The 25,055-nt window shown below is 34.6% G+C and overlaps 1 protein-coding gene across 4 annotated transcripts; it reads right to left on the reverse strand.

Moving 5' to 3' along the window:
- Nucleotides 1-2: 2 nt before the first annotated feature.
- Tg (Transglutaminase) lies at nt 3-23,671 on the reverse strand. Of its 4 annotated transcripts, none has more exons than XM_070644834.1 (9): nt 23,503-23,671; nt 21,415-21,668; nt 3,759-4,259; nt 3,484-3,700; nt 3,153-3,427; nt 2,550-3,091; nt 1,317-1,540; nt 1,029-1,239; nt 3-371 (listed from the first exon to the last, which is right to left on the reverse strand). In XM_070644834.1, the coding sequence occupies exons 2-9, from the start codon at nt 21,587-21,589 to the stop codon at nt 156-158; spliced, it is 2,361 nt and encodes a 786-aa protein (XP_070500935.1). In that variant the 5' UTR covers nt 21,590-21,668; nt 23,503-23,671; the 3' UTR covers nt 3-155. The 4 variants fall into 4 exon arrangements, with proteins under 4 accessions (XP_070500935.1, XP_070500936.1, XP_070500937.1 ...); XM_070644835.1 differs by lacking the exon at nt 23,503-23,671 and adding an exon at nt 23,383-23,444; XM_070644836.1 differs by lacking the exons at nt 21,415-21,668; nt 23,503-23,671 and adding an exon at nt 13,864-14,177.
- Nucleotides 23,672-25,055: the final 1,384 nt, after the last annotated feature.

Below are 25,055 nucleotides of genomic sequence, written 5' to 3' on the forward strand. Positions count from 1 at the left end.
TCTTAAGATCAACAATCAAAAAATTAAAATTTTATTATATTAACTTCTTTTTTGACAATACATCCCTAACTGCTAATGATTAGAAGGCACTTTTAATGTTCCATAACATAAAATAATTAAAATTAAGACAAAAAATTATGGCAAGTTTGTTAGTTTCACTCAACAACATCATTCTTGGATATGATTGTGTCATTGTCTGCTGGATCCATAAGAACATCTTCTGGTTTTGGTACAACTTCAAATACTCTAAATCCATCAACGTCATCAATTTCTTTGGATGTGAACTTGGCGACAAGTTTTGCACTTCCAACATATGTTGGCTTGTATGCAAAACGGGTTTCTGCTACTGTTTTTGGTAGAATGTCTGGGACCTGTTGGAAGGAAATTAGATATTTTATGAGATCATGTAGAGCAGTCTGTAATGTTAGGAGGTCATTCAGTTGTTACGTAATGCTATTATGGGAAGGGATGGGGAGGACATTGGTAGGCAACCTTTTGTGTTTTGCTGCACACCTTGTTATTAATCCTCATCCAAATCCGCACATGACACATGGTTCATGGTCTTTCATGGTTCATGGTCACACTTGTATGCAGCGACACATTAGCATGCAGCGTCACATTAGCATGCAGCGGCACACTTGTATGCAGCGGCACACTTGTATGCAGCGGCACACTTGTATGCAGCGGCACACTTGTATGCAGCGGCACACTTGTATGCAGCGACACACTTGTATGCAGCGTCACACTGTTATGCAGCGTCACACTTGTATGTAGCGGCACACTTGTATGCTGCGTCACACTTGTATGCTGCTACACACAGTTTGCCCACTACTGCATTACGTAATGAGTGAACAACCCCTAAACAAAATCGATTTAAGATCAAATCCCCAAAAACAACCAATCCAAACCTTTAAGCAATCGAATATACAAATAAAATTCCGATTACCATAAATATCTTTAATGCTCCTTTTACAGCCACATAAAAAAATCCCTTTTGCAATAAGAAAATAAATTCCAAGTATACATACCTTTAGTATAATAGGTTCTTTAATGCCAGATCCCTCAATTTGAAAGATACCTTTTGTAATCGGTATGGGCAGTGGATTTTCCAATCTTATATGGATATCGTGAGCAACATCATGCATTGGCTTTCCAGTAAATATGAACTTAATATCTGGCTTACGTACACGAAAATCATCTTGTGCGAAATATTCATAGTCAGTATTCTCAACAGATGCCCTAAATTAATGTTGTACATAAATTTTAAGAATGTCAATGATAATCCAGAACATAAAAAAGTTAGAAGCATCACTTACATGCAAGCGATATTAAACGCTGACTGATCCAAGAGCTTACGGTAATAATCAGTAAATGTGACTTCAAGTGATACTGTCTTCTCGCTATTTGGTTCAATAACCTCAGAAAATTTCATTGATTTAATTTCCTTGCGGTTCTTGCCCGTGTATAAAATGGATTCAACAATGAGATTGCCATTAACTGTGTAATTCTTCTCGGATGATCTGTTTTTAATGTGGAGTTCCTAATGAAAGTGGATAAGTAATAAAAGATTGATATTAATTGATAGGGAATTGACATTTTATGGTGGTTGACAGTTGGAAGCTTTTAGAGATATTGAGAAGCTTTTAGAGATATTGGGAAACTTTTTCAGATATTGTTACTGTTCGACAATCACAAGATCATGAAAAGTTTGTCATATAAAGTGAAATATCCGTATAAATCAGTGTAGTCAAAACTCAGTGCCGCGAAACACTTTCGTGGTAAGTCTCGACTAACATCACCCCGCGGCATGCAATTCAAGGCATTTTTAAAATATTCGGTGGCAGCCTAGTGTGCCGCAGTACATAGTTTGACCAACACTGGTCTAAAGTTTCGATTATTGTAATGCTCAATGGAAGATCAAAAAAAATCAGATTGAATAGAAAGCTTTGCTACTAGAAAATTTAATAGGACATTTCATGACAGGAAATAAAGAATTTAGATCTGTTTGATTCTCCACAGTAAATAAAACTGCTGAAACAGTCACAGTGCAACTGTGTTTCTCAACCAATGCTCTGCGACACACTAGCACAGTGGCATTCAACATGTGTGGTGCAGCAAACTAGTAATGTGGCACGCAACTTGTTTGTCGCGGTACACTGCAGTGGCATGCAATATGTGGTGCGGCATACTAGTTCAGTAGTAGGAAACTTGTTTACCGCGACACACTAGTGCAATAGTAGACAACCTGTTTGTTGCGACACATGAGTATGACACCGAAACCTCCAGTCAACCTTTAAATATGTCACAAAAATCATAAATTGGCAACAAATTTCCATCAGTTATGTGGTTTCATGTGTCATGCTCGATAAACACAGAAAATCATGGCAAGAGATCCATTCTCTTTATTGATGGACACAATTTACGATCAAACCCTAAACACATAACTGTCTTAATAATTTACGACATCTCTTAAAATCTTCATCAAGTACAACCCACAAAAAAACTGTTATAAATGAACTTTTCACATAAAAAAGTGTCAATATACTTACAACATTAAAGTCTTCACCAATCTTAATGTCATCTTTAAGTTCAAAGTTGAAATGGACATCATTAAACTCCTCATTAAGATAATAACGTGAAAATGCACTGTTTGCTTGCTTTAATGCTTTTAACATCGTTGCTCTTTCTTCATCAGTTTTCTCTTCAAATTTATATGATCTTGTTATGTCCTCTCGTTCCCATCGACCAATTGCTTTTGTGCTTATAAAATGTCCAATTCCAAATTCATCTTTCTTTATTAATTTCAAGGGATTTCCAGGTCCAGCATATCTCCAGAAAACTTTATCAGCATTAACTTCTGCGTATAGGAATTTATTGTCGTATGGCTTGAGGACTTCACCACGTTTAACAGCAACGACCGATGCTGGTCCACAACGATACATTTCATCAGACATCTCTTGTGGTGTTGCATCAATTGCTTGCCATCCATCGTACATTCCATCATCATTATTGTTCAAATCAGGACGTGTCATAAACACTTCGTTCCATACATGATAATTCCATATTGAGTCAGATCCCATCTCTTCCATAACTATTAAAAATTCCATTAACATCAAAATGCTAAAATTAAGCTTAACTTATCTTTTTCCTACCTTTTCCGTCATCATCAACAAAGTAGTCAACTGTCATACTAGCTTGAGTATCATGTGCTGATGAATAATTTGTCACGATTCTCGATGGAATTCCAATGCATCGTGCAATTGTTGTCAAACATCCGGCAAATACCCAACATTGTGCAAATTTAACAGGCTTACGTTTGCGATAAAAGCGTTGCATGATTTCAACGGAACCGCCCCATTTAGTCGGTGCAACACCACCGGAGAAATCTGCTGTCCAATTTCCGAGAAGAAGACCTTCGTCATCAGGACTGTAGAAAATGGAATTAGCAATAAAGTTTACATGCAGCATATGTAATCGTCTTACCTATTGACAGCAGCAGATAAAGCTCTTGATATTTTTGTTGGACTTCCACGTGACGATGGATTAACTTTTCCAACATACGCTATAATATGCAATGCACAATCAAGTACATCGCGTTCATACTGTCCAAGTTTCCATGGCGATGGTCTTAATCGGTTGTATGTTCCTTTCCAAATTAATGTCGTGTCCGACAATACGTATTCATTTCGTGCACGTTCATCTGATAAAGGACAATTGGATTCAAGCATGGATCAAAATACAATAAAAAATGATTTTACCTTCCATATAGACTTCATCCTCACGGCACCATGGATTGAATAGAACATAAAATGGCTGTGGAAGTGAATAGCTTTTTGACATATTATTATTCAATATTTTCGTGTCAATATCCATCTTCCATTGCGTAACCAATGCATTTGCAGCTGGTTTTATTAAAATTTCTAAAAGGTCACCATTGATGCTGTTCACAGATGCACCCCATTCATTGGACTTACCCAAATCTGTCGATCGATTATTTAACGACACAGCAATCAATGTACCATGTCCAAATGATGGCTTTTCAACATCAGCAACACTAAATATTAAGCTTATGGCATCCTTTTCACTATCATATGGACGATTACAGTACAGTAGTAATTTAAAGACCTGACCACGACGTACAACAAGTTTTGATATTTCACGTTTCATTACGTCGAAACGATTTGTACGATGAGTTTTGCCATTACGTGCTACACATAAGTCGACTCGTTCAATCGATAGAATGTCATTCGTAACTGAATCTGCAATGAGAGAATATAAAAAAAATTGGAATGGATGCATTTTTTGAGTCATCAATTATGGTTTCAGGTAAGGTAAATATTTGGATATAAAATTATGTGAATAAATTGTTACTGCTTGATATTGATACAAGTATTGGAGCATAACAATTTGATGCTTTAATTGAGCAATGTAAAATGGCAATAGTCAATATGTGCTTTATAAAATAGCAGTTCCGCTTGTATGAAATTAGAGATTTTTCGAGTTTTTCATTTGATAGCTTCAGAAGTATTGATGCAGATGCAAAATGCATTCCGTTCCTAAAATTCATTCGCGTCGATGCATTTTTACATTTTTCTATTAAATTCTATGTGGGAACAGTTTGCAATTTGTTGGAATGACTGTAAAATAAACTGTTTTAAATTTTTCTATGAATAAATTTTCTTCGTTTCCTCGTGGGTGGACGATGTAGATCTAGCAAATGAGCTTCATCTAGAAACTTGAAATTTTATCGTAATTCCTGCATTAAAAGGGTAAATGTAGAGTTTGTTGATGATGTTAATGTCATGGATGGGTGATTGGAAATTTTATGTATGATGAAGTTTTGAATGTCAAAGTTCAAGTGCAAGGGTGATGGTAGGACATGATGCTAATTAGATGTTATGTTATGGACGATGTTTGTTGGTATTGAAGGTTGATTTCCATGTCTTGGGTCTTGATTAAATTCTATAAAATCTGATAAGTTTGGAATGTTGTCAATCATTGACGTAGGATTAGATTTTAATTTTTCTGTGGATTATCCACCTCGAGTTTTTGAGTCTTAATATTTCTTTAAAGAAATAGAAATTAAAAGATCTGTTTGAAGTTTCGTGAAGCAAATTAGTGAGCATCTAAGAATAAATGCCCAAAACTACTTAAATATCATCAAATTTAGAGAAATATCGACTCAAAAATCAATTAAAATCTGCCAGAAGTTGCTAAGACTCCAAAGTGAAGGCATCACTGCTAGTGTCCAGACTCACTGTGACTGGTGTCCAGACTCATTGTGACTGATGTCCAGACTCATTGTGACTGATGTCCAGACTCACTTTGACTAGTATCTAGTCTCAGTGTCACTGGTGTCAACACCCACTGTCGCTGGTATTCAGTCTCACTGTCGCTGGTTGTGAAGGCCCCGTTTTTGACATTTGGTGTCCAGACTCCCAAAGTCCTGTCCATTCTACATCTCCCTTTAAACACATTTGCATAAAATCAACACAAACTACTACGTTTCCTCATATTTTATTTGATTCTCAAATTAATCCATTCACAATGACATAAATTACAATATAATTAATAAATTACAATCAAAAATAACTTACTTATAATACGTAAGATTAGTCATAAATTCTAATAATTTTGCAAGTACAAAAAATTCTCAGTCTCTTAATCATCAAGTTAGCATCTGTTTAGCACAGTGTTGTCTAAACTATGTGTCGCGGCACATTTTGTGGATGAAGCGTCGAATTTTTAGGAAACGTCATGGATGTTGATCGTGAATGAAACCAATATGTGCCGTGGTTCAAAAAAGTTTGGACAACACTGATCAGCAAATAATTGAAGAGAAAAGTCAACAAATTAAATTACTGTCGATGGCGTTCCATTACTAATGACTGGAAAGAATCCGTTCTGAACATCCTTGGACGGTGTAAAAGTCTCATGCATTTGCTCAATCATGTCAATATTAAAGTCATTTTCCTTGTCAACAGTTATGCCATAAAGTGGTGATGCATGAAATTCATTCGATGGATTTTGCTTATTAAGCTCTTCATTATTGCCAGCAGGAGGTTCAATTATTTGTCTTTGGTGAGTTGTTCTGACTGATTTATTCGGAGTTAATGTTGTGCTTCGTGTTCTTGACAAATTTCTTGTTCTTGGCTGTGATGGATATGAGTTTGAAATTGTAGATCTCACTGTTGTCAATGGTCGATTAAATCGAACACTTCCACGGAATGGACGTGTCGTATGATGTCTTGTATGAGTCTCAGCTGTTGTTGTAAATCGACTTGTTGGAACTGTCACTTTAGATGGATTTTTTTTCAACTCCTTCAAACGCTCTTGGTGCTCATCAATCATTGTCCTAACAATTTTCATGTCAACTCCAGCATGAATTGCCGTAAGGGCTTTACGAACCATCTCAATCATTGACTTGTGTTCACTGTCAATTAAGGCTGATACTTTTAAAACGACTGGAACAGAAGTTGTTGTTGTTGTTGGTTCCTCTGTCGTTGTGGATGGAGTTGGAGGTTCAGGAATTGGATCTTCATGTTCATGTACTTCCTCGTGCTCCTCATGTCCCTCATCTTCATGACTGTTGTGTAGTCGGATGTGTGGCTTCTTCAAGAAGTTGGTTCTGCTGCTTGTGTCATAAAGTAATTTACGTTTTGGTTTCATCGTTGTCGCTATCGATTGCTTTTTTGTTGTTGCTACTTCTACTTCTTCTATTTCATCTATATTGTTTTTCTGCAATTTTTTAATCACCGATGGCTCGGTAGACAAGGTCACGACTGATGATATTATACCTCTTAATGAACTTTTTGTTGTCGCCGAGGTGGTTGATTTTCGGTACTTTTTAAGCTTCTTTCTTTTCTTTTTTGTTGTCGTTTCAACCTCTTCAATACTTTCGTCTTCTTCTGCCGTTGACAATGTCGTTGGAGTAGTTGTTTCGAAACGACTATTAAGCATTTGCAATAATCGCTTCTTTGCTTTTTCAACATCTATTGGCTGTGGTTCAACAATTGTTTTTGAAACCTGACTTTCAGCACCTTCCAAATTCTCAATTATTCGTTCCTTCTTTCTAAGTCGTTTACGAATAACTACACGTTTTCGTGGCTTATATGTCGTTGTTGTTGTTGTCACCGGTTCGGTGACTTTTTCTTCTTCTAAAACTGTTTCGACATCATTATTTGGAAAAATTATAAATAAACTCTCAATTGGCTTTTTATTGGCATCGATTGATGTATCGACATTGAGATTTGGATATACGACGTCGACATGCTCATCAATAAATTTAGATTTTCGGTCATTATCTGGCAGGTCTTGAGTGTAAATATTTTCGGCTGTTGTTGTTGTTGCTGCCATTGGCGTTTCTGATGTTGTTTCATCATTTTCTGGTTCCAATATGAATTCCGCTGTTGTTTCTGGTTCTTCATTAACTTCAGTTGTTGTTGATGTCAAATAATCTTCAGTTTCAGCCTCATCAGTCATGACTAGATGCTCATCATCATCCATTCGTCTTAATGCTTGCACTTGTAATTCATTGTCCTTACAGCACCGCACGAAACCATCATCGTTACACTTTAAAATTGTTGCAAAATATTTTGCATCATCTTGCTTGAATTGTTGTGTATCTGGACATGTATTGAGTGGTACACAAGGACATATTTCTTTTGTTGTTGCTTCTATTGCACTTGATATTGTTAAAATTGTTATGATTTTTAATAAATAACACTTCATTTTGTCATTATGAACTTGTCAAACGTTAAACGATAAATAAACTTTGGATTTATGTCTACGACACTTTAAATATGTCAATGTGGGAATGGTAAAAATATTAAAAATGGGTCATTGTCATTGCCATTTGAAATTGGAAGTATTGATTTTTGAGTTGGGGGAAGAAATAAACGAGTAAGTGATGAAAGCTGGAAATGCTTGTTATGAATCAGACTAAAATACTTTATTGCTGTTAAAACTAGACATTTGGGAATTATGTCTTTATTTTGGTATTAATCTAATTGTGTATTGCAGTGTTGTCCAAACTGTGTGCTGCGGCACTCTAGTGCAGTTGAAATTTGTCGGAAATGCTTTGAACCGCACGTGTGCAGTTTTGGTCGTGACTTACCTCCAAGGTGTACCATGGCACAAAAATGTTTGGACAACACTCGCCTATTGGAATCATATTTTGTGGCATAAGTGCAATCTAGAAATCTAGGCATAATAAGGTCAAAAGCCGAATTTCTTCAAATATTCAGGGTGTTAAAACAGACATAATGTTGCAAATCGATCAATTTGCATGTCTATATATGAAACAATTAGTCGTCTTCCTTGTGCGACACAAATGAAAAACCGATCAGCACATACACAAATGTTCCCATCCTGAACAGACAAAGAGTATTCTCACCAAATTGCACATTATCTATTATTATGATAAATATACTCATTTAACTGAGTTCATTATGCTGAGCATGGTTATTGTCTGCTGTGCATTCGAGGCATTCGAGACCCTAGGGCTTTCAAGGTTCCAATTGGATGCCACTTGGTTTGTGTTGTAGCTTTATTTCGAAGTATTTCAAACTGTTAAGGCACTATCATCGAAAGATTGGTACCGTTACTATTTTCCGCCATATGAATTCCGATGGTAGCAAATCGTGATAGATTCATGTGTGTAAATTGAGACTTTTTCCTCAGCCAACACAAAACGTCTTTTGGATGCCACATGGAAGTCGGATTCCATAAAGATTCTTTCGCAATCTTTATGTCATTCGGGTTCAATGTCATCAAATTTCACTCTCACTATCGATAGAAACTTGAACTTGCAAAAAAAAAACCGGTAGGTACATTACCTTGTGGTATATTCACATGACATTCGCATAACGAAAGTGAAAACATCAGAAACATATTTCATAATTCACATTTTTTTCAAGTTTTTAAATAGAAATTGATTTCAAATAAAAACAAATTGCGTGACTGAATGGAAGTAGAAGAAACCTTATCCGCGAGGTTTTCTGAGCAAATATTGAAAAATTATTTATTTTTTTCAGCCGCCCAAAGACATAAATTTTTTTACATTTATTCATCAATTTTATGGTACGCATATTTTTATGGCAATAAATTCACGTTCGATTTTCTATTTTCGGATATTTTTTGTTTGAGTTAGAATTTCGATTTATTCAATATTTTTTCAATATTTTTTGTGCAAATTTTTGAAAAAAATTGAGAAATTCCTCATTTTATTGCATAAATTAGATTTCAGTTATGAATGAAATGTTTCGGACGTGATGTCGTTCAAATTAAATACTCAATAAAAGCGTGTATTTGATGATTTAACAAGTTAATTTGTTGGGTAATTAAAGTGTTATTCGATTGATTTAATTACATTTGTAATGATCGGAGTTGGAATGGAATTTGTGGGTATTGAGACCTATGCTGGAAACTACAGCTGAGTGAATAAGGGCTCTATGGCTAAGTGGCAGGACAACAGACTGGTTATCTCAAACTATCTCTTTTTTAGAGGAAGTGGGTTCAATTCCCAATAAGAGGTCGATCACAGAATGTTGTCAATTCGATGAGCATTCGCACAATGCTCATCATGGCATTACTGTATGTAAGTGGTAGGCAACCTATGTGCCGTAATAACAGTCAAGATGTGTCACGAAGAATAGAGAATTGCACATCACTTCAGCATGTAAACGCATTTATACTACAATTTATAGGCGTAGGTTTAGATCCAGTTAGGATTCTCCTCAACATTAATCACGTTCATTACCCTACACACTCACAACTATCATCATCACATCTACCTTCAAATAATCTTGTCCTTTTAAACATTCCCATAAATCCAATAAATCACCTCAAAATACATCTCATGAGAAAATTACCATATTATACACATCATTTCATATTCCATCTGCGTACTTAGAAGCCACGTTTTGAAAGCACTTTATTGATACATTCTGATCAAGGTTGTCATATGATCGGTAGCAAAACGACAAGTAAATGTGATTTTATCGATGATATATTATTGAAAAATTTTATGACAAGTCATACATTGCGAATGTCAAGTATTTAGTATGAAGACGTTAATCTTCGTTGATCCAGGAAATTTTTTGACGCAATATTATTGAAAAGCGGTTTTGGAGAATTGTTGGATGAGTTGTTGTTGGTATGGAATTTTGAGACTTGATTCTCGTCTACTGGATGCGCTTTTACTTGAATCCGAGTGGCATAATGCGGCAAAACGTCAAAAAATAGGCAAAATCTGCCTTCATGATGCATTTTGGGCAACTTCACGTCTAATCGTTAATAAGGTGATGCAGCGGTGCCATAGCGATCACGGTATGCTGTTCAGACAAGCTACATATTCCAATTCATTCCAATGAATCATAAATAAAACCATTTGTTGCTCAAGCAGAATCATTTAATGCTTAATTCTCAAAATTCCCATATACATAGCAACCGAGAACACAACTATATCCAACAATACATCACTTCATCCTCTTCTGGTTAGCAACACAACATTTAAATTACAATTTCGTTTAACAAAAGATCCAAAAAATTCATACATCATAATTGCTATAATTATCTGCTTGTAAATCTCAACTTAAGCTGATAATGACAACATACAGGAATCCACAACAAAGTAACTAATTGAGGAAGCAACTATGAACAAAAGAGTCATTAATTATCCTCTTGTAAACTGATAAATTTTGAGATGCAGGATTTACTACTTTTTTGAAAAGCTTAATCTTGCTGACTTGACATGAAATAAAAAGTCATCAAATCACTCCACAGAAATTGCATCAAAATCTACTCACTTGACATTCCAAATTTGGTCACATAAACAATTTTCAACATTCTCTTACTCTATTGTCTATGACTATCATTAATGAATTACTAATATAGTAAAATTTAATATCTACGAGGGTGTCAAATTGTGCAACACATTAATCATCACGTATGTAGCTACAAATTGAACTAAAATTATTAATTTAAATTCTCATTCTCTCAGTTTTTGTCACCTTGTTGGTTAGAATGGTAAACAGATGATTATGAATGTATTTCGTGTATTGGATATAACAACAATATGTTCATCACTGAATGGATGTTTTTGAGATATTAAAACATATGTTTATTAAGAAGTAGTTGTTAGTTTACTGAACTTTTGTGTGGATGAATATTTGTGCCTTTATGTCATCATGTTCTTTAATTTTAAGACACGTTTGCTTTTAAGATGTAAGAATCATCATCAAGGGAATTGATTATATTCATTATAATATTGGATTTTGCAAGAGATTTCATAAGTTCTTAGTAAATTGTTGCCAGTATCGTGCCTTTTCATGCTAATTGATTGGTAGTGATTCCAATAATTATTCAGGCTCTTGAGAGTACATACCCCAAAACACAAAAGGCTAAACTCGTTAGATTTTGACACTGACTTAGTCATATTAACTAGAACTTGAAGAATCTCTTGATTAAGCAGATTGCCTTGCTTCTTTTTATAGAAGAATTCAATATTGAAGTCATGCAATGGCATAAATTGCATGAACCCGTACATTACTTAAAACTGAATATTTTGGTTCGAATAACTCACTTCAAAAGAATGTCTATGATCACATACTTAAATAATTACTGATTTCATGGCCTGACACCAGAGCATCACCTCATATACGACAAACACAGTCGCTAATGAACCGCAACATTGCCATGTTCTAGGCAACTCGTGAAGAAGTCTTGGCTGCTCTGTGACTGCAGTTTTTAAGGTCCAGAGTGACACAATATAAACAACAGTAGCTATTTGGATTCCATACTGAATTCACTTGAACTTTAAACATCATGTAGCTTCCAAATAGCTACCATAAGGAGCCATGTGTCCACCAAGTGTAGTGTTTGAAATTTCAAGTGTTAAAGTCAATCACAATCGACATGTAAGTGGTTTTTGGTCAAGAACGATAGATCCGAGTCTAGGGGCTGATTTATTCAGTACTAGTACAATATAGCTGCACCATTGTCTTCCAAAAGTAGCATTTGAAATATCCAGTTCAAAATTTAAGAAGCGACAATGCAATTAGTCAGCCTTAAGTCCAGCTATTCAGTAAGAAATCCAAATATCCTTTGTCCAGCTAACAAGACATTATTTCAAGCTGTCCCCTCTAGGTATTAATACTGGGGAAATTGTACACCAGAGATGAAGCAGAAAAAGAATGCTTTCAAAAAGATGATACCTCAAAAGCTATAAATCCATCACTATCTACAGTTTACATTAGCCTACTTACAATTCCCTTCCAAATCTATAAAAAAAAAAATATTCACATAAAAAATCTACTTTGCCAGCCATTTACCATCCATCAATAATCAACAATCAGCCTTTCCCCGATGCCAATAAAATTTCCTTTCATCTTCATTAACCTATATCTCTTACAAAGCATGATACATTATTCCTTCAGGTCATAAATATAGTCAATATTGTTCCTAACATTAAAGGAACAAGAAGAAACAACAAAGAGCATCAATATCAAAGAGTCGAGTATAAAAAACCCCAAAAAACATCAAAAAATTACTCTTGACTCAGATTTTTATTACATTACGACTCAATTCCCGCCAACGCATTCATCACATAGACGAGAATGAAATAATATATGCGAGTGCCATGAGCAGCAAGAAACGTGATGAATTTTGATATTAGCGATGAAAATGTTCATTCATATCTCATCCATGAACTTTTTTTCTCATTCTTACGCAGCAGTCTTATTGACTGACAAGACATGAATGAACTGTAATTTGAGTACGGAACAAAAAAATCACTTCTTATTCTTCATGGAACACGAAAGTGAATTTGTTCTTGAATGAAAATTGTCATCTACATGAGTTGATGCTTTTGGATGTCTTTCAATTCATTCACGAGTTGAGCTCTTAATGAAAATTGTGGAGGAAGACGATAGACGATTTAAGCTGATTGTGTACGTGTGAGAATGGAGACAGAAATCGAGATTTACTGAGTTTGGAATGAAACTATTAATTAAACTGGTAATTTATGGAGTGTATCTAGACATAAAAGATTTGGACATAGAGATGATGTGTTTGTGTTAGCCAGCGGATATTCGATATCTAGTCAGGAAAGTGAATATGTGAAAGGTAAATAAAGGTGGATGCAAGTAATGTCCAGTAATCGTCAGTTTTAAGAAAATTTTGAAGATGTTTAGACTATGAATGATTCATAGCTGCATATGCGTCTCATGGTGCTATGTATGGAACGCATGTGGTTGCATGGAACTCAAAAATTGAAGGATTTTGGATTTTTGGTTTAAGGTCAGGAAGGAAGGCTGACCTCACTAAACCCTGGATACGCCTCTGATGCTGTCATAAAATGGCAAATGGTCCATCGCAATACCTTGAATATTTATCATGATTATTTGTAAGATGCGAACATTTTGACATCAATACTACCAGACATTGCTTCAAGCTCCACTTGTCTGGTTTCAAACTCAAGCTTGCTCTATCTGGTATAGTATTAAGTTCAAGTCCCAAAACATTAAGAACTAAGACAACCGAGCTCCTTTAGATCACATTAAATGAGTGGCATGAAACCATTTTTGTGTCATGGCACACTTCGATCCTTAAAGAAGTTCACTTCATACTTGAGAATCCTTTACGACAACACAATGTGACATGACATACAGGTTGCCCACCACTGCATTCGACAAACACGAATTCAGTCGCATCATTCTAACATTGACTTCAACCTGACCTTCAGTCTGCATCTTCTTAAGTTCTTAAAAGCCACTCAGAATATTTCAACAAAAAAATGTCCACAAAGCAACCTTTGAAACCATAAAACTTTAAATTCAACAAAATTTTCAATAATTTACTCACTCGCAATTGTTGCAACGTGATGCATTCGCGGTGCAGCAACCCGATACTTTCGTCGATTCCAAAAGTTTGGAACGTGTGAGGAAAAGAAATCTGTTGAATTTGACATACTGAATAGGACTTCAATTTATTACTTAATAGTCAACACTGGTAATTATTAATCTTGCAAACAGCACTTGTCTATGAAATATGTTTTTTGGCACTTTAAAGAGGATTATAATCACTTCCTACTTTTTTTATCTAATGAGATAAGTTTGTTTATTATAAACTAGCAAAAAAAATTAACTTTTAGAACGTCTATACACTCTAGCGTCTTGTTCAATACTAAATTTGCGAACAATCTCAAGCATTCTATTAAAAAAAACATTCAGCAGTGATTATTAAATAATTTTTTATTATTATTGAGAAGTGAAGAGAAAATGTTAAAATAAAAGAAAATCTACAAATACGCTTGATGTTCTTTTTGAATTCGCTTTTGGATGTATACAACACAAAAATGATATTATTGATGTGTATGAGCGGCTTTAAGTAATATGACGTCACTTTTGTTTTGTTTGCTACATTTGTGGAAGCGAGAAATGTTTTCATTTTGTCTGGATGTGTCGTTGTCAATTTTTAATGGATATTAAGCTTGATTAAGTTCGTTTTGTCATTTAATCTGCCTTGAATTCAAAAAATGCGCCTTAAACTAGTCAACCGAGTAATTTTCTAACTTGTTCTTTAAATAAATACCCAGTTTACTACAAATACAGAAATATTGATGACCCGATCAACACAAAATGTAATGTTGTCCATTTGGCAGCTAAGTTGACCCAATAATTAGCCAATCAGCAAGCCAATCGGCATCAGATTGACTCACAGGTTGATATCAATGCCAAGTTGGTGGACGTAACTTGCTTCTAATCATACTTTCCATTTGGCTGCAATGAGGACAGCATTCAGGTGTGTGTACAACAAACTGTTTCCCTTACTACAGCCAAGCAGATCTAATAACCAGAACCAATCGACGTCAGCTTGACTGACAAGCTGCTATCAATGCCAAGATTAGGGATTAATCCCGGGATCCCAGGATCAGTTTTTTAAATCCCGTAATCCCGGGATTGAAATCCCTAGCTAAGATGTACGCTATGTAGTTCTAATAACACAGTCAACTTGTCTGTCATTTGGACAGCATGTAAGTGTCTAAAATTCCATACGGTAGACAAACAGGCTCAAAAATCAGAATTTGGATTAAATGCCAAAAGTGACATACGAGTTGCCATCCATCCCAAAACGGCCACAATTTAGTTTCAATTACACATTCAACTTGACTGCCATATAGACAAAAATAAAGTGTGTACCGTTCGGTTGAGAAGAGAGGAAAAGAAAGATAAACAAAATGCTGTCTAACGAATGTAACGAGAAATAATTCGGGAATGACTCAGTCATCATCACGAGAGTTTGTGCCAAAAAGTAAGACTCATATAATTCAGAATAATTTCTCAGTTATTCACAATATCCAATTGAAAGTGATTAGTAATCGTCATATGGTGATCATCATGTATCGCTGACATCATAGTTATGCGTTGTGACTACTGATGTATGATGTCATTTATGAAGTGGTTTGATATTAAAAGAATATTAAAATTTGCAGTTTCAATGCCACATCTAGTTTCAATGATTATTGAATTATAATTGACACCCTCGCAAAAACACTTCATAAAAAAAGTCTCGAGTTTCCTCACATTCACAAATGTGGAAATGTATTGTCCGTTTCCATGAATTGCCATTTGATTTGTTTAATTATTGGAGTATTGGGTAGTTCATTGATGGTGTTTGGAACTTAGGAAGATGAATGTTTTAGTACAGGGAAGTAGACGAGATTCTACTTAAATGATACTGGCTACATACTTAGCCTTGGGAAGTAAAGGGACTGCTCCTCAAATGATTCTGGTTTCATATTAAGCCTTGAGATTCGTTAAGATAGCAGGGAGAAGTTTCTAATAATAAGGAGTGTTTAATCAACAAGGACAATTTGAAAGGTAGCTCTATCATTCAGCTTGGATTGGAAAGTTATCCATACAGCCCTTGACAGGTAGTATAATTAGAGCTAAGCTATGTCGGCTTAATAGTGGCTTCAAAGTGAATACTAAAAGGAGTGGAACAGATACCGATTAGTCTATCTAATGTCTATCCAATATACTTGTCTACCCTTACCAGTTCCACTTAATTAACTAGCTGCGAAGTGGTATCTACTTGGTTCTAATTAAACTGTCCATTATGCAACAGCAATGATAGGAAGCATGTGTGCCTCCAAAAATTTTGGAAATTCCATTAGCCATATGCCGTGTGCGGATTCGATTGAGGCCCACTCCAAAGTGTACTGCCAAAAATTAAAAGTTTGTCCTACAATGGCCTACAGTGTGAGCAGCCTTAAAGTCAGTATAGATCTGGTCTGTCAATACTCAATCGTTCATTTGACTGATCATAATGACAAAGTCATATTACAGCGCTGCATAAGCAATTTGACAGTTGTTGCAGCTCATGATCTGTTCTAAGATCCCTACATATTACGTCATTAATTGACAAGCCCTTCAAGATTAATTCTCATTAACGGATATCACAGCTCATGAATGGGAATTCCAAATGACAAGTTTACATTTTATCAGCATAAAAATAATTTACAGCATGATGAATATTTTTTACAATAATTTCACTGCTATAGCTTAAAATAAACAATGTTTAATTCTCTCCCTGACCTAAGACAATCTTTGATATTTATGACAGTTTTCAGTGCTGAAGATTTGTTTGTGTATAGCTACGCTTATGTTTTTATGGCTGAATAATTTTGTAGTAAATTTTGCTTATGGATGGTCCATGACAGCCAGACTTTTAGAAAATTGAAAATTATTGCGACATAAGTGACATCATGGAACTGCTTGCTTTATATCTTCTAGGAAGTTTGGATTCAAAATGAGGTCGAATTTACATTGTTATTGATATATTCTTATGAGATGAGTCATGACTATTTTTAGAGCCGTTCTTAAGAATCTCGTGAGGATTAAAGACATAAATTTAGAATCATGATGATCTGCTGTCATATTAGATCCAATACCTTAAAATTTATATCTTTTGGAATGTCTATCTAAATTATTATTGACACATCCATTTTGGTACGTCAAAAAATTGTTTTAAGATTCAAAACAGAACAAAGAACAGAATCAAGCTTTACATACTTGTTCTAAAACAGGAATGACATGAGGAATTCATTGATTTTGGGTACATAAAGGTATGAATGTTTCAAAAGATTTCATTATAACTGAATGTTTAAGGCAGAAGATCGAAGACGCTAAAAATTCTTTATTGACGATTCATTAAAATCTATGAAGTCACGATTCGTAATTAATTATCAAGTTCTTGGTACATCTTCTGATTAATTCCGAGATATTGAAGAATGTTGGTTCTCTGGTCATGTTTACAATGTGGCTTTTAGTTTAATGATTTGTTGGAATGCAAGAGATGCAGGTAATAACTTCAGAGGTCAGTCAGAGTCTGAGGATGCAAGCTATTGTCTAAACAATGCTAACTCGTTCATCCAATTCAATTTATTCCCGTTCGGCATGCATTGATGTTGTCCAAACAAACAGTTTAATTAGAACGCAGCCTCTGCTTAGTATTTACCGACTTCAAATTGTTTTTAATTGGATAGACAGCATTACAATGTGTGTCATTCAGAACTACCTCCATGTCGGAGCGCCAAAAAGCAAATAGCTTTTCTTCAAGCCTCTTTCACGGATACATTTGTTAAGATCAAATAGAAGCTTAACGACCGCCAAATAGCCGCAAATAGAATCCGTCTCCATGTGGAAACCATTTGCCGTTTGTAATAATATTTGTATCGAAGCCTTAAAGCAGTCGTGACAGAGCAATATCGCCTTATGTTGCTCGGATAAAGACACAATCTGCATTTAAACAAACTCAGCATGCAACTTATGCCAACAATTTTTCTGCTTATTTACAGACTGTATAGACTTGGTACAGACCCTAATTGAGCAATAACCAAACAATTCTCAATTCATAACTTCATTACTAACTGACTTTGAAGGATCTTCAAGAATGAATCAGGAATAAATACCAAAATAATAGCGTGACACAGTAATTCTATAATTATGCAATATTCATTTATTTCCTTAAGTAATTTACTGTAAACTGCGAATTTCAACAGCAAATCTTGAGAAATTCAGAAAAAATGTTTGATTTCTTATGTCAAGCACTAAACTAAAAATAGTCGAGTATTTGTTAAAAATAGGAAATCAAACAGATCATAGACAAGACGAAACATAAACTAAAAATGTGGATATTGTCAGTATTAATTACCAAGAGCACTTTTCGAGGTAAAATACAAAAATATTTGCAATTCCGTGTGATAATTTCGATTTCATGGTTTTGAGGATGTATATATGAAGAAGCCAGGCAAATAAAGATATCAGATCTTTGAAATATTCATAGTTAATACCGTCGTTTATATCCGAACAACTCAAATTTCATGAGGAAGATAATCATCAGTATTGTTTATTAATGAGGGATCATTAAATTCAAATTCGTATGCAGGTTCATTAACCAATTTTGAGGTGTTTGTTAACGGTATAAATTATGATGCTTTTGAGTTGATTTAGTCACAAAATTGGTGACCAAATTGTTGTGCTGGTAAGTTATTCTATTGAAAATAGATCTTATCACATACATTTGTTGGTTACATGCAATAATTTCATCAAAGAAGTGGTTCGAATCTCATTAAAAATTGGAGGTCATGGTTTGAGGAAGCCGATGACTCAGATATCTTTCATTCGGATGATTCTTGTGCCAATTTATAAGATTTGAGAGCGTTCCTGAGCGAAAGAAATGAAGGAAACTCGGCCACAGAACCCAATAAAATCTGAAAAGTCTACAGAAGCCTTTGAAAAGAACGATTGCGGAGCCTTCATTTGTGCCAATCGGGTAATCTTGGCGAAGCCTCACTTGTCATACACTTTCAAGTATAAGAACGTGATAAGAACAAGACGTTAACAAATCACTGAAAGCACTGAAATCATGTTGCTCGGGTTTTATTTGCTCTAATACATAAAGCACAAAGCTCTGTCCCTGACTTAAGATCTAAACAAGAAAAGTATCATTTACGGATGGTACCTAGTCAAAATTTTGACTACAGATAAGTGGTGGGCAAGCTGTGTGCCGCGACACATTAGTGAGTCGTCCAAAATTTTAGAGAATTACTACAATTCCTATATCTTGTGCGATTTCGGTCGAACCCTACCGTTAGGGTGCGGCCCGAAAAATAAAAGGCCACCCATAACTGCTATAGATGCACCCATCCCTCAAAATTAATTAATTTCAAAATATTTTTCCTTAAAAGTTCAGTGTGATTCCAACAAAATATTATTTTTAGAAGCTCCTTACATAATTTCCAATACACCCAATCCATCCACTTGTATCCACTTGTAATAATCAGTACTTAAAAAAGATTTTATTACATTATTCATATTTGCAATTTTTTTTTTCTTGAGCCATAAAATTGAATTATTCAGCAATAAATTTTGCATACATAACATCTGCGAATGTTTACATTCGAAAGTATACACGGCAAGAATATTTTGCACAAACAAAATCTTAAGTTAAATAATATGTCGACTTGAATCCGGTTGCGAACGTCATCGATTCAGATTTTTGTTTAAATATTGACTCTTCAATTTAGAAGATGCTCATTAGAGAATTGAAGCTGCAGTGGAAGATTCAACCTACAAAGTTGTCATGGAATTGAGCTTTCATGTCTTGACAAAGTAACCAAATTGCCAATCAAGCGAATGAAAATATTTTTTTATGTGCAACTTGGAATTTGCATCATTGGAAAATCAACATATCATTCCCGAGTCGTGCATGGATATGATGATTGTGTCGAAGCGATTCTTAACTGATCTATTGATCCATGACCTTATTTTGATGTGGTCTTGGACTAGCTCTATCGCTGGTTATCGCTTGTTTGGTTATCAAACCAAACATACATAGAACTGATGCTTACATAGCAACATGATGGCAATATGTTATTATGTGTAAATGATCTATGAGTGTTAGGCCAACGCGAAAAGCTCAAGACGACTAATCGATCCGAAATACGACACTAGGTTGGCGTATTTCTGTCATGGTGCCGGATTTAAACTAAACCACAATCCGGCCACAAGTTAGCGCAGTATAGTCCAAACTATGCACCGACTTTTCACCGACTATTTTGGGACTAATTTTTGAGAAATACTATAAGTCGTATGCCGTGTGCGATTTTGGTCAAGACGTATCGTGACGCAAAAATTTTGGGCACTGGGTTAGAGTCACGCCAGCCAGTGTCCAGATTTATGGTGGATAAACCTATTTGTGCTATTCTAGCAAGTGCAATCCTAAGGCCGTTCACGTGATCTATTGCATTCTCGCAAGTCAGGCTTGATAACCTTATTGGTAAAATAGCTTATACCAATATTATTCAACATTTATGTATATATAGTGAGCAATTCTCCACAGGGTAAATCAGCAAAAATCAACTTTAAAATTGATTTTTAAGTGCATTATTACTCTACAGTTAATCAGGTTTTGGGCTTAAAAGGTGTATTTTTCCATTTTCTTTCATCTAAATTAACTTATTAAGCATTAAACAGCTTAATTCTAGAGATATTTCGATTCTTTGATGCGTTGCTCCGTGACCAAAAATGGAATTCAGTTACGAAGAATCAAAAATTTAGTATTAAATCCGCATTTTGACAGGACCAAACCCAAACCAAATGATAGAATTTTTTGAATTCTACCATATTGTACCAAAAAGGAGATGCTTAACTGTTTAATTAACAAGAAAAATCGATTCTCCGAAAGAAAATTTTGGTCACGGAGCGTCAAAAACGCTTTAGCAGGGTAAATCTGCCACAAAAAATTCAATTTTTTAAAAACCGCTACATGTTTTTTAATGCAGAAATGCTCATTTAATATCTTTATATCAATTTTATAGTTATAAAGAAGAATATTTAACCATTATTTTTTCATTTTTAATTATTTAGAACGAAATAATTTAAACGTAATGACATTTTATGGCTAAAAATTTCAACGGTTTTTTGAAATTTGAATAAACAAGTAGAAAAAATTGTAATGCACTTTTCAAAAATTCCATCCATCCAGAGAATTGCTCTAGTCTAACATTCAGAGATTATATATGGAAGTCGATAATTAATATGAATTATAATGATTATATCCAACTTTTAGCTCCAAAATGTCAACTGACGGTTCCAAAAATACAGTGACAATCTAATAATAACGATTATATTTATCGGTGCTAAAAAATGCTAAATTAAGACTTTACAGACACGACCTAACCTCAAAATTTATCATGATTCAACAAGCTATCTAAAAATCCAATTAACACCCAATCGCATGTAGCAAAATACTCAAAACAACATTCTATCTACAAGCATTTCCGATTTTTACATCACTCGGGCATGAAAAATGCAAACAATTTTTTATTTCCATATAAAATTTACTCACCAACTTCATCGATGTACGGCATGGAAACGGTCTCCAAAGTATAACTTCTCCTCTCGTTAGCTTTATTTTTAGATTTACTTCTGATGCATCTAAAGCAATGGCATTCATCAAAACATGTTACATTCTTGCATGTTCTAGTACAGTCGTCCCACCACTTTGAAATTTGATTACCCATTGTTGATTATTTTTCGATATTTTTGTGTAGCTTGCTTCTGATTTAATAACAATACATAGTCTGTTTGGGTTATGGTAGACTGGAAAAAATGAGATTCATGTGAATGAACTTCATTGAATTCTTAAAAGCGTTATGAAAAATTAAATCAAATGCCTGTGAACTTTATTTGCAAACTATTGTGAGACTTTGAGTCTTCTCAAATATTCCGGCCGAGATATTTGTAGTAACAATAAATTCAATTAAGAATTATGAGATGAAATCGTAAATTGTGTTGTCTGTTTGAAGTGAAATAGTTTAGGTAATAGAGGTTAGAGATCGGGGATGCTCTTAATTGGCGGACTTTTAATGATTGAATGCTTTCAGATTTATGAGATTTTAAGTGGGTCACAGAAGTCAGACATTGGATTTTATATAGATTTGAAATCTTTATTCGGATTTAAGTCTGGGAAAATGTTGGTTGATTAACGACTGATGAATGTAGCTCGTGGACCACCAATTAACTCTTGGAAGTAGTGACAGTATTGCACTTGAAAATTGACAGTTTGAAGCCCGCGATAGAACAAACTTTAAACGTCATCAGAGTGAGGCCGTGAACCACAATTTATCAGGAGGATCAGCGAAATGAGAAAGTAAGTAAGTGTGTACATCGTCTAGATTGGATGGGATCTGAACTGCTCCTGAAATTCTACTCCACACTATTACAATTATTTGAAGTAATTTCTACAGGAATCAAACGTGTGCCATTAAATACGGGACATTCAAAGTGCTCGGTTATGGACATTCGGCAAACGATAGACTTGCCTAACTTCAGATATTTGTCATAATCATTCAATTAAGATTAGAATGACCGCTAGGCTCAGGTTGACTCTGGCGTAAGACCATCCCTGTCTAGAGTCAGGAACGTTACTAAAAAATATTTCACAATCTAGACCTGTTGTTTCTTAATTTTTGTAAATTCCCAAAATAGTGCAAAATTTAAAAACCTCTAAGCACAGCATGTAACCCAACCAGACAAAATGAAGACAGAAGTTCCCATTTAGCTTCAAGCTAAGCTTTACCAAAAAAATAATTTACAACCACAAACCAATAGATATGCTGAAAAATACCACTCAAATGACATTAGCGACTTTTTCTTAATTCATACACACAAAATTCCATATTTGACATGCCCAGCTCAATGGCTCTCATTCTTTTATGGAAGAGACAAGTTTCAAGTAAGCGACGATTTAACGAATGAATGAAAATCTATTTAAATTTATCAATACTGTAAGATCTTATAGGTGTATTGGAAGTCATACATATTTATCGTCTCGCATAGCTGATCAATCAAGCTATAGGAGCTTTAGGTTAAGGTCAAAGAAGCTGAGAAATAAAAAATTTCTTCAATTGATAATGCGAATTGAATAAAAATTTCAATTTTCGATATAAAGACGCGTTGCTGTGCATATTCTGTGTGACCTATTGACCAAATGTTATCGAAGATGTCATGCAAATTCCATTAATTTACATCGTAGTCTGACTAAATCAACAAGATTGTTTGCGATAACAACAAAAGAGCGATGACGAATTCATTAAAATATTTTTTTGATGGGGGAAGCCGCCACAAGAGACTAAAAAAGAATCAACAGCTGTACAGAACCCAGTTGTCGATACAATGCATATTGTTCAGGAGTCGATGAGTTATTATGTCATAAATATTATTTTTGTAACTTGAATGAGAATCAATAGAAATGCTGAGATTGATGTTTCATCACGAAATCACAATAAATCTTATGTCTTGTTATTATAACTACCGTATAATATACACGTTTGTGCTAATTGAATGGGATTATTATCAATCAATTACTACTTTGTTAAATTCAATGAATTTTTATTGTTTCATAACGACTTTTTAAATTTGAATATATTTCTACCGTTAATTTTTTGTTTTTTGAATTTTTTCTTCCGTTAAATTTCAATTTTCAAAATTTTTATTTCCGTTAATTTTCCACAATTTCGAATTTTCTGATTTATTACATCCAGATTGCACCAATTCTTAACTGCAATCGCGTATAATAAACAATTTGCTAGCACACTCGACTGAATCTCCGATGAAACTAAGTTGTTAAAGTTTTTATTTTAATTTTTTTTTCGTGTGTGGGAAAATATTATGGAGCAATAATGCTTGAACAACACACGAGACTAGCATCGAATTGAATTAAGAAAAAAACACATAAAAAATAGATGAAAAGAGAGCTATTTTCAAAAAAACACAAAAAAAAATTATAATTCTTTTTTACACACAGGGAAATATTATAAGATACGAGTAAGGAAGTCATGGTGGAGTGTGATGGTACTTGTAGTTGATGAAGCGCACAGAAGAATGAAGCAAGGAATATCAAAGATAAGAATTTAGCATTGACAAAATTCTATACGAAAGGCAGTGAAGGTCAACATATTTAAACAGCTCTTCAGTAACGTAGCCAGAAACTTTTCAGCGAGATTTCCTAGATATTCTGGAATCAGAGCTCAAAATCGACTATAGTATTAAATGCAACCGAATCGACTGTTCTATGCAAAATTCGACCTGATTTGAGCTATAAAGGCATTTTCAGCAGTATCTAATTTTAAAGGAGATTCCAATATTTGTCCCCAAAAACCTCCTTACTGTGAGTCTGCATGCCTTTACCCTAGAGCAGAGCTGTCCAAACTTTTTTGTGTTACGGCACATCGTTGTGATAAATCACGATCGAAACCGCACATGGTATACTGATATAGAGTCTCAGAAATAGAGAACTTTGAATAAAAAGGGACAGCACCTAAGTCTGGATATATTTTGATGAATTGGCCACACGACAACCAAACACACAGTTTAATTACAATCATGAGGCATTGACTTAGCAGTAATATCCACTTGGCACTCATTTGACAATGACAGTCACTTATTAAATGCTTTGAAGTCACTGCCAAGCGATCGCCTACTAATTTTAATTATACTGTCCGTTTGATTGCGATGTGGATCACAATTCAACGTGTTTCGATCAGGTTAAGGACACATACTGTTGAATCTCTCTTTTACAGTCATTCCACAATCACATGTGTCAATTTTTTCCTGTTCACTTACTCAAATCCCATCAAATTTCTCACTAATATTCAGTAACAAAATTTTAGCATCGCCCACAACTTCATAATCATCAATGAAACAAGTTAATGAAGTGAGAAGCTCCTACTCATTCATGGAAGATTTACCATAAATAAACTTCACTATCTTACACTGATGAGTCAGTCAAGCTACATGCATACTTGAGTGTAGAAAATTTAAATTTCAAGGCTGCACTAATTTACTAATTCAGACAGTCCACAGACTGAATATTCCACATCACTCAGCATCCATCAAAAATTTCATAAAATGTCCAAAAATAAATTCATCAATTTCGCAGACATCGAAGGCAATAAAGTAGGAAAACGTGAGTGCGTGCAATTTTGC

Source organism: Chironomus tepperi, unplaced genomic scaffold (assembly GCF_022539635.2).
Source record: "Chironomus tepperi strain 1889 unplaced genomic scaffold, CSIRO-AGI_Ctep_v1 contig_346, whole genome shotgun sequence".
Lineage (NCBI taxonomy): Eukaryota > Metazoa > Arthropoda > Insecta > Diptera > Chironomidae > Chironomus > Chironomus tepperi.